Source organism: Vipera berus, assembly GCF_964194415.1.
Source record: "Vipera berus genome assembly, chromosome: 1".
NCBI lineage: Eukaryota > Metazoa > Chordata > Lepidosauria > Squamata > Viperidae > Vipera > Vipera berus.
Window position 1 is genome coordinate 255,063,118 of NC_138202.1, and position 13,973 is coordinate 255,077,090.

Consider the following 13,973-nt stretch of genomic DNA (forward strand, 5'->3'; position numbering starts at 1 on the left):
ACTTTACCCACAGAGTCAAGCTTTTAAACATTCAGTCATAGCTGAAGAAGTATACACAGTTTTAATTGCTCACTTTCAGTGGCTCCAAGAGCCAGAGAAACTGGTAACACCAGTCTTTAACATGTATTTTTATTATAGCTTCAGTAGAATCTATTCCTATTCATATACTCAAAACTGGTTCATACATCAATCACTCCAAACAGTTTCCTGCTATTAATATACACAGAAGTTTCTCATCTGCATTTTACCCATGGTAGACTTTCTATTAGATATTTCTGGGGGGTTTGGAAGTAGCCTAGAAATTTTAGAGGTAATAACAATCTATCTTAGCAACTTATTATATATTTTATAATAATTGAATAATTCTAAATGTTTGTTTTTGCACTTACTCCGTATACCAGCGCAGCTGGTATTGTCTCTAAATGAAGTACAAGTTGCTACTGTTCTCCTGAGAATATGGGACTTTCTCCCATATTATTTGATACCTTACTTACCCACCTCTTACCACATTCAGCTGAATTCTGGAGGCTCCTGAATGGATACAGGAAAGTCATTTTCCTTTCTCACATTCTCCTACAAGCTTTCCTTTAGACCCAACTATCTATACCATCTGTAAGTAAGTGTGACTGAGATGCTTTGCTTTGGATTTCTGTTAAGTTCTATTACAATTAAATTTATAAATATGGGTAATTATAAAACTTACCTATCTTAACTCTTCCTCTTTCAGGACCTTCTCCCATTACTAGAATATTTGCTGGTTTCTGGGAAATGAAAGCAAAATATCCATATATCTCACGTATTACATATTAATTTAATGGTATAAGTTTACATATAAAAGGTTTATAATGCACAATCGGGCACTTTCCTGCCTTGACATTATTTAAAATTTTATATAATGTAGATTTCTTTACAATATAGAAATAGAATTATTCTGTTTTATTTTATATGAAACTGCTTGAAACAACCATATTGTTAAACATTCTTTCAATATAGCTTAAATGAAAATAACTGTTTTAAGAGGGAAAATACATGTTAACAAATACTTCATGTTATCTACACTACAATAAATCTATGCAGCTAATAAATCTGACTTCAGTTTCAAAATCTCTATTGAAATTGTTACCTCTGTTTTATCTCTTCATAACTACCCATGTTGGCCTCTCAGACTCCAACTTATCTGACAAATGTTTTATTGAAATAAAAAATGGTATCCTAGAAATGCTTAAATCTCTCTCTAGTCTCTTGAATTAAAGACAACACATTGTCACTCTTTGACTGACAACTGAAATATGTGATCTATGAACAGTGTTTCTCTGTTGAGGAAAGTACAGCCAGCCCTGTTTTTCCTTCAACTGGAAGAAATCAATTTATTTTTATTTTGGGCTTGTAGCTGATTTTGGATCCTAAAACTAACTTTAATTGCTCTGACTATAATCTGCACATTTTTCTTTATGTGGAAGATTCCCTGTCAGATTCCAAACTGTTCATGACTCTCATTTTTTCCAATACAGATAGTCTTTGATTTACAACAGTTTGTTTAGTGACCACTGGGAAAAGTGACTTCTGACCATTTCTCACATTTATGATGGTTGCAGCATCCCCATGGTCACATGAACAAAATTCTGACATTTGGCAACTGACTCATATTTAATTTAATTTTTAATTTAATAACATTTATATACCGCCCTTCTCCCTGAGGACTCAGGGCGGTTCACAGGGCAGAATAAAATAGCAAATACAAACATTAAAAAAGATTAAACAATTGCCCTAGTTAAAAACAATATAAATACAACGCTAAAAACCCCCAGAAAAATTAAAAAGCGAAAGATAAAACAACCCCAACACCCCCCCCTCAGGCTAGGCCGGCTTGTACAAACAAAAATGTCTTGAGATCGCGACGAAAGGAGCGAAGATCGGGCGCCGTCCGGAGCTCTACCGGTAGCTGATTCCACAGCTCCGGAGCGCCCACAGAGAAGGATCTCCCCCTGGGGGCCACCAATCGACATTCTCTGATCGGTGGCACCCTGAGGAGGCCCTCTCTGTGGGAACGCACAGGGCGCAGGGAGCTTGATGCCGGCAGCAGATGTTCCCTGAGGTACTCCGGCCCCATGCCATGGAGTGCTTTGAATACCGTTACCAGTACCTTGAATCTCACCCGGAAGACAACTGGCAACCAATGCAGCTCACGGAGCAGAGGTGTAACGTGGGAGTATCGGGAGACTCCCAACACCACTCTCGCGGCTGCATTCTGTACCAGTTGGAGCTTCCGAGTGGTCCTCAAGGGCAGCCCCATGTAGAGAGCGTTGCAGTAGTCCAGACGAGAGGACACGAGCGCATGAGTGACCGTGCATAGATCATCCCGGCTAAGATAGGGCCGCAACTGACGCACCAGGCGAACCTGTGCGAAGGCCCCCCTAGTCACGGCTCCTATATGATCTTCCAAGGCGAGCCGTGAATCTAGGAGGACCCCCAAGTTGCGAGCCCTATCTACGGGGGGTAATAATTCACCCCCCATAGCTAGAGGTGGAATGTCCGAATAAACCCGGGATGAAGATATGCAAAGCCACTCAGTCTTGTCGGGGTTGAGCTGGAGTCTGTTCCTCCCCATCCAGACCCGAACCGCCTCCAGGCAACGGGACATCACGTTGAGGGCATCACTGGGGTGGTTTGGGGTCGAAAAGAAAAGTTGGGTATCATCAGCGTACTGATGATACCCAACTCCAAAGCCACGAATGATCTCACCCAGCGGCTTCATGTAGATGTTGAACAGGAGAGGCGAGAGGACCGACCCCTGAGGAACTCCACAAATGAGAGACCTCGCGGTCGACCTCTGCCCCCCTGCCAACACCGACTGCGAACGTCCCAAGAGATAGGAGGAGAACCACTGTAAAACTGTGCCTCCCACTCCCAATCCCCTGAGACGCCGCAGCAAGATACCATGGTCGATGGTATCGAAAGCCGCCGAGAGGTCTAATAGGACTAGGACAGAGGAATGCCCCCTGTCCCGAGCCCTCCAGAGATCATTCACCAGCGCGACCAATGCCGTCTCCGTGCTGTGCCCGGGCCTGAAACCCGATTGGTACGGGTCTAGATAATCCGCTTCATCCAGGACCAGAGGGAGCTGATGCGCCACCACACTCTCAACAACCTTCGCAAGAAAGCGAAGGTTGGAGACAGGACGAAAGTTGTTCAATACAGCCGGGTCCAGAGCAGGCTTCTTGAGGAGAGGCCTCACCACCGCCTCCTTCAAGACGGTGGGGAAGATACCCTCACTCAAAGAAGCCGATATAACTGCCTGGAACCAGCTGCGTGTCCTCTCCCTGGCTGCATAAACCAGCCAGGAAGGGCACGGGTCCAGTAAACATGTGGTGGTGCTCAGCCTCCCCATGATCCTGTCCACTTCCTCCGGAGTCACAGAATCAAACTCCTCCCAGATGATATCGACAAGACCACCCGTGTCCTGATCGTCAGACTCTGCCCAGTCAGAGTCCAAACCGGTCCGAATCCGAGCGATTTTGTCCGACAGATGTTGGTTAAACTCCTCGGCACGTCCCTGCAAGGGATCCTCCCTCACCTCCTGATTTAGGAGGGAGCGAGTCACCCTAAACAGGGCAGCCGGGCGATTATCTGCGGACGCAATAAGGGTGGCGAAGTGGTTGGACCTCGCCTCCCTAATTGCAGCGAGATAAGACCTAATAAAGGCTCTTAGTCGCAATCGGTCGGGTTCGGATCGGCTGGACCTCCAACCGCTCTCTAGGCCCCGTCTCCGACGCTTCATCTCCCGGAGCTCCGCAGAAAACCATGGAGCCCGACGGGATCTGCACCGGGTCAGGGGCCGCAAGGGTACAACTCGGTCAAGGGCCTCAGTGGCCGTCCTTTCCCAGGCTTCCACTAAGGCCTCGGCCGAGCTGTGAGCGAGGGAGGCAGGTGGGGACCCCAGCGCCGCCTGGAACCTCTGGGGATCCATTAAGCGTCTGGGGCGGTACCATTTAAGTGGTTCCAAGCACCCACGGCGGGGGGTGGCAAAACGGAAGACCAGCCGCAGGAGATGATGATCGGTCCATGACAGGGGCATAATAATTGGAGAGCCCCCACCAAGATCATCTAACCACCGTCCAGACAAGAAAACAAGGTCAAGGGTGTGGCCTCCTTCATGAGTCGGTTTATGACGGCTGCAGTGTCCTGGGGTCATAGGATCAGCTTTTGCGACCTCCTAACAAAAATCAATAGGGAAGCCAGATTCATTTAACAACTGTGTCAGTAATCTAACTGCAGTAATTCACTTAACAACTGTGGCAGGGTCATATAAAGGGGCAAATTCTCTTAACATATGTCTCACTTAGCAACACAAATTCTGGGTTCAATTGTAGTCGCAAGTTGAGGACTACCTGCTAATATTCCGTATTAGCAATTTTAAGATATGTGGACTTCAACTACCAAAATTCCCTGGGCAGGGAATTTTAAATCCACACATTTTAAAGTAGCTGGGGTTGAGAAACACTTTGGATCTTACCTGAACAATGAACGGCTATTAAAGTCACTATGGCACTCAGAAATTCCTTTCCCAGGCAAGTTTTCTATTATGTAATCTCTCCTTTTTCATCCCCACCCCCACTCTAATCTCTCCTTGACCAGTTTCTTCTGATTCACTTTGTAATTTGGCCTTTATCTTACCATTTAGAAATCCCCCTTTCCTGCAAAGTCTCTGTTCCCATCCTTATTTCTCTCTTTTAGATACCTTCCAAAGGTATTCTGCTACATAAATCAAAACTCCTAATGTTTCTCGGGCTCTACTTAATATTTATGAAACATTCCACTCCTGAAGGCACCAACACAACCTTACGTTTGTCAGAACAGAGTAAGGGATACAAAGAGAAGCAGAAGATACGAAGAACTGAGCTTTTCATTGTTTAATTATCTGCTACATTTATACGCCTCTCCAATTAAAAATGGACTCTGAGGGGCTCACGTACTTCATGCAGTAGCCAGATTAAAAATACCAAATGATAACAAAGCAACAATTACAATCAAAATGGGGAGGGGGGGAAGGAGGGAGCATCAGGAAACTCACAAATATTTCCCAACAGGAATGAACCATGCTATCTTTCAAGTCTCTCAGGCTTGCTGAAATAGCCAAATGTTAATGGCTTTATTGAATTCCCAGTGTGCAGGGGGCCCTCACATTTCTAAAAGCACAGTATTTCAGAAAAAGAGGGCAATGGCAGAGAATGCTTCCTTGTAAATTCAATCTTGCAGGGCTTGTGCCCCAAACAAGGAGAATAGTCTGATCAATTGGTATGACAAAACTGTTAGAGAAAGCATATTTTTTGAGACCACATTTCTAAGATACTATTAACTACAGGTAGTCCTTGACTTACAACCACAATTGAGCCCAAAATTTCCACTGCTAAGCAAGGCAGTTGGTAAGAGAGTTTTACCCCATTTTATGACCTTTCTTGCCACAGTTGTTAAGTGAATCATTTGGTCATTAAGCAAATCTGGTTCCCCCATTGACTGTTTGTCAGAAGCCGGCTGGGAAGGCTACTAATAGTGATCACATGATCCTGGGACAGCCCAACTGTCAAAAATACACCCCAGGGGCCAAGCACCTGAATTTAGATCACGTGACCATGGGGTGCGGCAACAGTCATAAGTGTGAAAATTGGTCATAAGTCACTTTTCCCAGTGCTGTTGTAACTTTGATCATGAAATGAATGGTTATAAGTCGAGGACTACCTCTGTACATGCATGTTCTCAAAAGTTATATAGAAAAGAGATATACAAATAAATATAAATTTGAAGAAGTTTCACAAACAAATGCGAACATGACCTAGAAGGAATCAGATCTAGTATGACTTCTAATATTGTCTGCTCTCAGTGAAAACTTTGTTGAGAAAAAAAGAAAAAAATATGTTCAAATCTGGTGCATGTGCAATTCATCTGATTTTGAGTCTGAAGATTTAAATTCACTCAAAATAGTTATTCTTTTATGAAAGTCATCACTAAAATTAGGGCATATTCCGTTTTGTAGGAGTGTCCTCTATTTCTGTCCTCCTAAATGTACAGAAAACAGATTTGAGGGCATTTGGATATAATAAGAGAGTGAAGGAATTTTTTCTGCTTAGCAATAAACATTCTGCTTACAGATGGGTCTTGCTGGTTTTCATCCTTACTTAAAAGAAAATGCTAGCCCTGGAGTAAGCCATGCTAGTTGCTATAGAAACAAAGTTTTGGAATTTCATGTTTAAATTATCAGGAATAAAAATTGAACAAAGAGATTCCAACTGAGACTAAAACATAGGGTTTGACTATCCAGTAAAGATATAATGCAGAATGAACAAGATCAAAAATAAATACAATATTTGCTGTGGGGGGAAAAATATACATGTTGCAATTTAAAACAAAATCCTGAGAGATGTAAACATTGAATTGATTATGTAATCACTCCATTCAGATTAGCAGACATTGACAATATATAAACATCTCACAGAGAAAGAAAACACAAAGGCAATTATGACACGCTCTTAAATAAAACTCATTTAACATTTTAAAAAAAAAGAAATCAATCCATATGAACATTGCTACTGCATCAGCTCAGTGTGATCAATTCTTTTAGTAAGGAGAAAGTCAGAAGGGAGCCAGCAAAAACAAACAGAAGTAAAGCTGTCTGCAGTTTTGAATGAGAGGAACACACCCGATTAAATGATAAGAGAAACAATGGACAACAGAATGCTAGCATTTAGTAACTCTTACTGTTCCCAGGCTTATCTAGAATATAATTCTTTTGAGATTTGACATTCCCATGAGGGGAAAAAAATCTCTTTAGCATAGTGCTGTTGTCCATGCATGTTTTTATAAAAAAATATGTGTTGCATTGCCTTATATATTATATTATGAGACCATATTGCAAGGACTCATTATCATACATGAAAATATTTGTATGGTAAATTAACTCTGAAAAGTATAAACATTGCTGAGATACTTGCAAAAAACTAAAACTGAAATTAGGGAAACACCCTCTCCTAAAGAGAAAATCCAATTTAAAAAAAAGGTTTTAAACACTCAATAATAGTTTGCACCAGGGTAACAGAGATCCTTAAAAATACAGATCCTCATAACATAATCTTGGCCGATGAAAATGAATAATCAATAATGGTTGTGTGGGAAGTCAGCTCCCCAGAGCAGGAAATATTAAAAGGGCAAAATATTATATTTCCTCAAAAGAGCTTAAAGAGGCAGAAAAGCATGCCGTTTTTTCTTAATAGCCCTAACTCTCCCTCCCACAAGCAGAAACCAGCTCTGTAGAAATGCAGATGTAAATAATCCAGGAAGGTTGGAGGCCTCCAGCTAGAAGTTTAGGAAGACAAAGACACCAAAAATCTACATACCCCACCCAAACTCTAACACAGGACATAATAGGATTAACCCACAGATGTCAAGGGGCACACCCAGACTCAGGTCAAAATACATGACACAGGAAATACAAAGCCTCAAATTGGAACAAGAAACACCCTCAAGAGCCCCAGAGGGTATAAAAACCCACTCCCTACATGTGCTCTCTCTCTTTTCTTCCAGAGCCATCTTTCTGTCTGGCTCTGCTCTTCAATAAACTGCAACCTTCTTTCTACAGCAGTCACCATGTTGTTTATTCCCGGCTTAGACTGAATCATGATGAAGACTTTTCCTTCAACAGTTGTATGATTATTTAACATGGCACAGATATTATTTGATAAATTAAGCCACTGGCTTTAACATGGTAAATGTATCATGGACTTAATGCACTGGATTTCAACATCTCTTGTACATAAGGCCTTGTGTGATCATTATTGTGCAAATGCGCATACAGACAGAATACACTGGCACTGTGTATTAGACATGCCTAATTCTCCCAATAGTTCATTGTACGGTTTAGCCTCCAGACTCCTCATAATCTGTTGCTCTTCTCTGCACTCTTTCTAGAGCCTCAGCGTCTCTTTTTTTGTATTACTTTACAACATTTTGTATTTTGTATAAAGAAGGAGAGGAGAGTTTTAGTAGGACAGCCATGTGCTTGGTACATTTACATCCATTACGGTTTGGATCCTGGACTTAACTTTAATTAAAAAACAAACAAACCCTGGGACACAGTTTTAACTAAAAGGAAGATTAGTAAAATACTGGAAGGCTTGCCACCTTCGTATCATGTCTTCTGAACTACTTAGTTAGAATGAATCAGTGTAAGTGCCTGAAATATAAATGTATAAGGGGGACAATATAAAAGTAAAAGAATAAGGATCATAGATCATAGTCTCATTTATTATTTTCTTTAAAAGGGGGGGCTTATTTTTATCTTGGTTCTTTTTGAAAACCACTACTCAATAAATGAGCATGACAAATAGCAGGATGGGAAAAAATAAAAGTTAGACTCAGCCAGCAATACTACAGTCTCAACCTAATTATTTAGGAATGATCCATGTAAAAGAAAAGTATAATACAAGATCTAAACATGCAATTTGAAGGTTAAGTTTGGCACTTAGAAGCTTGAAATATGAAAACTCAATTTTATAATGTGTGGTGATTCTGTCCATGTGGTGTTTTGTCAGGTTTATTTAGAAAGTATTTAGAAAAATTATCTTCTTTCAACTAGGTCCAAATTCTGAGAAAGAATGAAAGTATTTTCTAACACTTGAAACATATATGATTTGACCATCTGATTGAACTGTAAGCTAACTGAAATCGGATTTAAGGGTTAGGGGAAAAGAGGAAGGAGAAAGGCAAGAATGTGACCTCATTATTTATAGGGGGTAGCCTGTAGAATTTGTGTCTTTTTATTTCTGCCTGGACTGGGGGTGGGAATCTCAAAGGAAACCTCTTTCTAATTTAAAATGGTAAGCAAGAGAGAAATCATTTTTTCCACCAAACAATAAGTGTTAAGAAATTAAAGTATTCACATGGCAATTGTATATTTCAGAACTTTTTTTTTAATATTGTAACAATAGTACCACTATATTCTAGTAAAAACAGTGGGATTGGTTCACTATCTGTGCCTGCTGTTCTGAACCTTATTAAAATACACAGTCAGCAACAATGTGTCAGAGCAGAATTCTAAAAATGCTCTTAGAAATGTCCCTTGAAGGACATATTTTATCCAGAAGATATAAACAATGTTCACAAAATGATTGCAAATGGAATCTCAGCACAGTAGGAAGGATAAACCAGGAGATTAGCATAGTTTTTGCTGTCCTACTGTTCAAGTGTGAAATGTTTTGCCATTGGATTGAGAAGGCAAAGGAAAACAGCTCTGCGCTATCAGTTTAGTTAGAATGGTCATGAGGCAGCAAGCTAAAAATTAGCCTCATAGAGCTGCACCCCACAGAACACCTACTTTAAATAAAAGGTTCTGATAAGGCTGCTATCCAGAACAAAAGCTGTCATGAGATTTCACTTCAGTTGCTCTTCCAGTTATCACTTTTCAGATATTTCAGTTTCAGCTTCAGAAATGTGTGGAAAGATGGGAAGAGATGAAGCAGAAGGCTAGGAGCAAAGAACAACTCAGGACAAAAGGACAAACCAGGAGACAGTACCAAAAAAAGTACGAAAAGAAAGCCAGCAACAGATATAGGTATATAGATATTTGTTGCTCTGACAGGGCCGAACAAGAATAGGAAGCTACGTACTCCATTTTTCCCTGTGAGGATCTAATGTCTAGTCTGGGCATGCAGAGTCAGCCTGGGACTTTGGATTCAAGCAACCCCTGACTTCAGTTCTCTTGTCATCTAAAAATGCTGGTTATCATTTTGTTGCTAGACATTAAATAATGTAAGTCAATGCCTTTCAAAAAGCCATTGTCTACAACTTCAGGACTATATTTCTCAAATACAGTTGGTGTCAGCGTAGGCCACAACCAGAAGTCCTTCCTCCCTGCTATTAACTCATAGCTATGATATCAGGTAAGCTAACCACAATTTTTTAAAAAAATGCTTACCCCAATTCATCTAAGTTCCTAATGAATGAACTGTCTACTGCATACATTCCACCTTCATCCACCTTTATAAAGATATGTTCTGCTGAGGTAATAGATGGATCCCCTAACGTGGTCTTTGTAAGGGACTATCTAACATGTTTCTCCTATGCTATGATTTTTATTGCCACCATAGCCTCTCTAAATGGCCAAAATAACATTTACATTAAATAGATCAAAGCTATTTAAAAGGAAAAAAATATATATTAATTTATACTGAATAGACATACAGAAAGAGTTTATAATTCTGTCACGGGAATGATCGCACTGCTGCTACAATCCGTAGCACATATCTCAGATTAAAACTTAAGTTACTATTTCCCATAGAGAGCAATGAGTTTGGACTTGAAGAAACATTTTTGAGAAATGCTTGAGTATTTCTTACCGTAAAGCATGCCGATACCAATTTTAATACTAAGAATTAACATGAAATTTTTTTAGTTCCAGTGAACACACTTCTGTCTTAGTTCTTCCTGGTAGTGAGTCATGATTTACCAAAACAAGGAGGCTCTTCTTGAAGGGTTTATTTGCATCCCCTCTGTTCTTTAGGATTCTACTATCTGTAGCAATCCCAGCCTTTTTTCTTTTCCCAAAGGCTCTGAACCAATTCAATTTACAAAGGCCTGAAAACTGTTTCTTAGCTCCAATGGTCCAAAGTATCTTCTGTGACTCTTATTTCAATTATTTCTTTGTTTTTCTTATAAAGAATTGGGTTTTTCTCCCCTATCAATCCCTGTTATAGCACCTTTCTTGATTTTCTTGAAAAACGTTGTACCTCTCTTACAAACTGAAAGATGGCCATGTCAGCCGTACAAGATGGACCAGATCAGGAAACCAACTCCATAGGAAGATTAGAGCTATATTTTACTGAGAAAGAGTATAGTACCAGAATCTTACAAGCCTGATTGTGCTTTACCTCTCTTGCCTTTTACACCTCAATGTATCAGGGGTAGCGTCTGCCTGAGTCTGAGTCTCTTCCAAAATACGGTCTCGTTTCTCAGGACTTAAGGAATGTTCCAGCCTCAAGGTCCTCTCCGGACATTCTACGGGACATTTGCTTTCCAATAAGTTTGCGCTTTTTTCAAGGATTGCTACAGTCTTCACAAGTTGTTCTCAAGCAGGAGCACAAACACTACAGTTCACAACTAAAACGTCCCTGCTTCTTAAAACAGGCCTGAATAGCCATTGCTTGTATTTTTTCTGGTTCTTTTTGCAGACTTTAAAGTCAGCTAAAACCAGGATGAATTAGAGGGAAATTTGTTTAGGTTCTCCCTACTGAACTGAAAGGCAGCTCCCATTTGCCCACTCCCTATTCACTTACTCTACCACTACTGCAATATTCCTAGACCGCAGTGTAACTATTTCAGGGTATACAACTGGATATCATTTAACATCGGATTGAGAAGGCAGCTCAAAGACACAAGGCCTTGTAATAATGCTAATTATTCAAGTAGTCCTTTAAAGAACAGAAAATTCAAGGGAAGTCTTACCTTTTTACACATTAAAATTTAATTTAATTTAATTTAACAACTGTAAAATTTAATAATTTTAATAATTAAATTTAATTAATTTTCTCTTGACTGTCTTTTCTGGAATTGTATTTGTTTCTATACCCAAAACACTACAACTCTCTGAATCCTTCAAGGTAGGTCAGGTCAAGGAACAGTTTCTACAAGAACTAATGATATTCTGCCTTATCATTATAGGATACAGTAACAGAACCTTGAAAGAATTTCCCTCTGTACTCTGTTCCACCAAGCAGGATCAAGGCAGGGTTATTTTAAGTTTCTTTTTAGACAATATTTTCAATATTATTAAGGAATCATTTAAGCGGATGCAGAATTATGTCACCAATAGTTTGTTTCCTATAAACTATGAGAAAAGTTGAGAGAATTTCAACAAAATGGTAGCTGCGGTTTTTACAATAGTAGAAAAGTACAACAGCCCTGCTATATTTTAATATCTTCCGATGTAAAATGTAGCAGACTGTATAGCTGTTTTTAACAGTTTTAAAACTAACCTGTAGGTAAAAACATCCTATGATGTCATTAAAATGAGCTGTGGTGATGCAGTGGTTAGAATGCAGCATTGCAGGCTCATTCTGCTGCCTGTCGATTGCTACCAGTTAAAGGCTGACTCAGCCTTCCATCCTTCCGAGGTCGGTAAAAAGAGGACCTAGACCACAGGTCTGCAACCCGCGGCTCCGGAGCCGCATGCGGCTCTTTCAGCCATCTCCTGCGGCTCCCAGTCTTCTGCCATGTGCAGTCCAAAAAAAAAGTGGGACTAAAAAAGTTCAACCAATCAATTCAAATAGGCAGGGTAGGTGCATATCTCGCCTTGGCTCCACTCTTCAGTCAAACCCTGTTCTGCACATGCACACATGTACGCGCATGCACACACGTTTTTTTGCGGCTCCCAGTTTTTCCTTTTGTCAGGGAACCGGTTCTGAGTGGCTCTTTCACTGTTTCAGGTTGCTGACCCCTGACCTAGACTGTTGGGGGCAATAGGCTGACTCTGTAAACCGCTTAGAGAGGGCTGTAAACACTATGAAGCGGTATGCTATTGCTAGAATTAGTTTTGCCTATGAAATTTTTTACTGACAATGAGACAATATCTTACTCCAGATATACAGGCTACTAAAAACAAACATGGCAGCGGATTGAAATGGTTGCAGGCACCACTGCTGAAAAGTATGGGTGCCTTTTAAGATTATTCCTATTCTGAAATTACTAAAGAGGACTTTTCTTCTCTGATGATTATTTCTTCTCACCTCATCTCTAGCTTTGTCCTTCCTGTCTTTCCCATTTATATCTATTTTCTCCCTCACCTCATTCCATCCTGTTTTCTTCTTTTTGCTATTTCTGCTATGTTTGGGGGATAATAATTGATATATGGAATAGGGGATCAGTTAACTTTATAAATGAGGTATTTGATTTTACATAGATTTTTTAAAAGTTGTTGTTTTGTTGTATCTTTTGTTATTGTTGCTGTTCTGCCCCGCCATTTTGGAGTGCGGCTTTTGGCCAATGACTGCCTGCCTTCCTGCCTGCCTATCAGCTGCTTACAGATACTGAAAGGAGGAAATCTTTAGGACTGGTTTCAGCTGAAGCTGGCAAACCTAGGGTGACAAGCTTGGAACTCCATGGGATTTCTCTATTTATTCTTCATTCTCTTCCTTTTGAAACAAGCACATTTACCTTCTGGCTCATCTTGCTATTGGGTAAATACGGTAACATTGTCAGGAAGACATGTAGTAATCCATGAGATTAATATTTTGCATTTTTATTTAATTTACAAGAAATACAAATATAACTCTTTAACTTTAATTTAACTGTAGGCAGTTAAAGTCACAGCACTTACTAAGTCTCTGTGAAGCACCCAGTTTGCATGCAGATAATGGATTCCATCAAGAATCTGATAAAGTAGTGATTTGACCATAGATCTTGGCAGCTGCATGGGTTTTTTGTTTGCTTTTGAAGCACGGTGAAACTTGATAATATGCTGGAAACAAAAAAGAATAGAAACATGAAAGCATCATGTAAAAAAAAACCCCACAAAATAATTGCGAAAGATGAAAGTCTTTTAATTTTGAAATCTAAAAATGGAATTCAGTATGAGCTTTTTATATCCAATATTAAAGAAAACGTAACAGTGAAACATCACATTGTTTCCTCAGCTTTAAAGGTACATGGATTGAAACAGGTTTTGTTTATGACATTTTCATGAAATTATAGTTCTAAAACCATTTTAGTATAATTCCAACACCCTTTTAAATAAATAAATAAATACTTAAAGCTCTGAAATATTTTATGGACTGCATCTGGAACAAATTTCAGAAATATGACAAATTTGCCTATTTGGCTTTGCTTACCTTACAGGTTGATGGTAAAGCAATACAGGTTAGGAACTTTTTGTTTGAACATTTATCAGTAATTGGAATAAGAAAAGAAACTACGCAAAATGAAAACAGAAG

At 39.8% G+C, this 13,973-nt stretch overlaps 1 protein-coding gene across 1 annotated transcript in view; it reads right to left on the reverse strand.

The window, feature by feature from the left end:
• CDK19 (cyclin dependent kinase 19) overlaps nt 1-13,973 on the reverse strand; it is a 92,575-nt gene that overhangs the window by 30,663 nt on the left and 47,939 nt on the right. Inside the window, 2 exon segments of the mRNA XM_081343678.1 lie at nt 704-761; nt 13,361-13,501. Of these exon segments, the coding sequence (XP_081199804.1) occupies nt 704-761; nt 13,361-13,501 (199 nt within the window).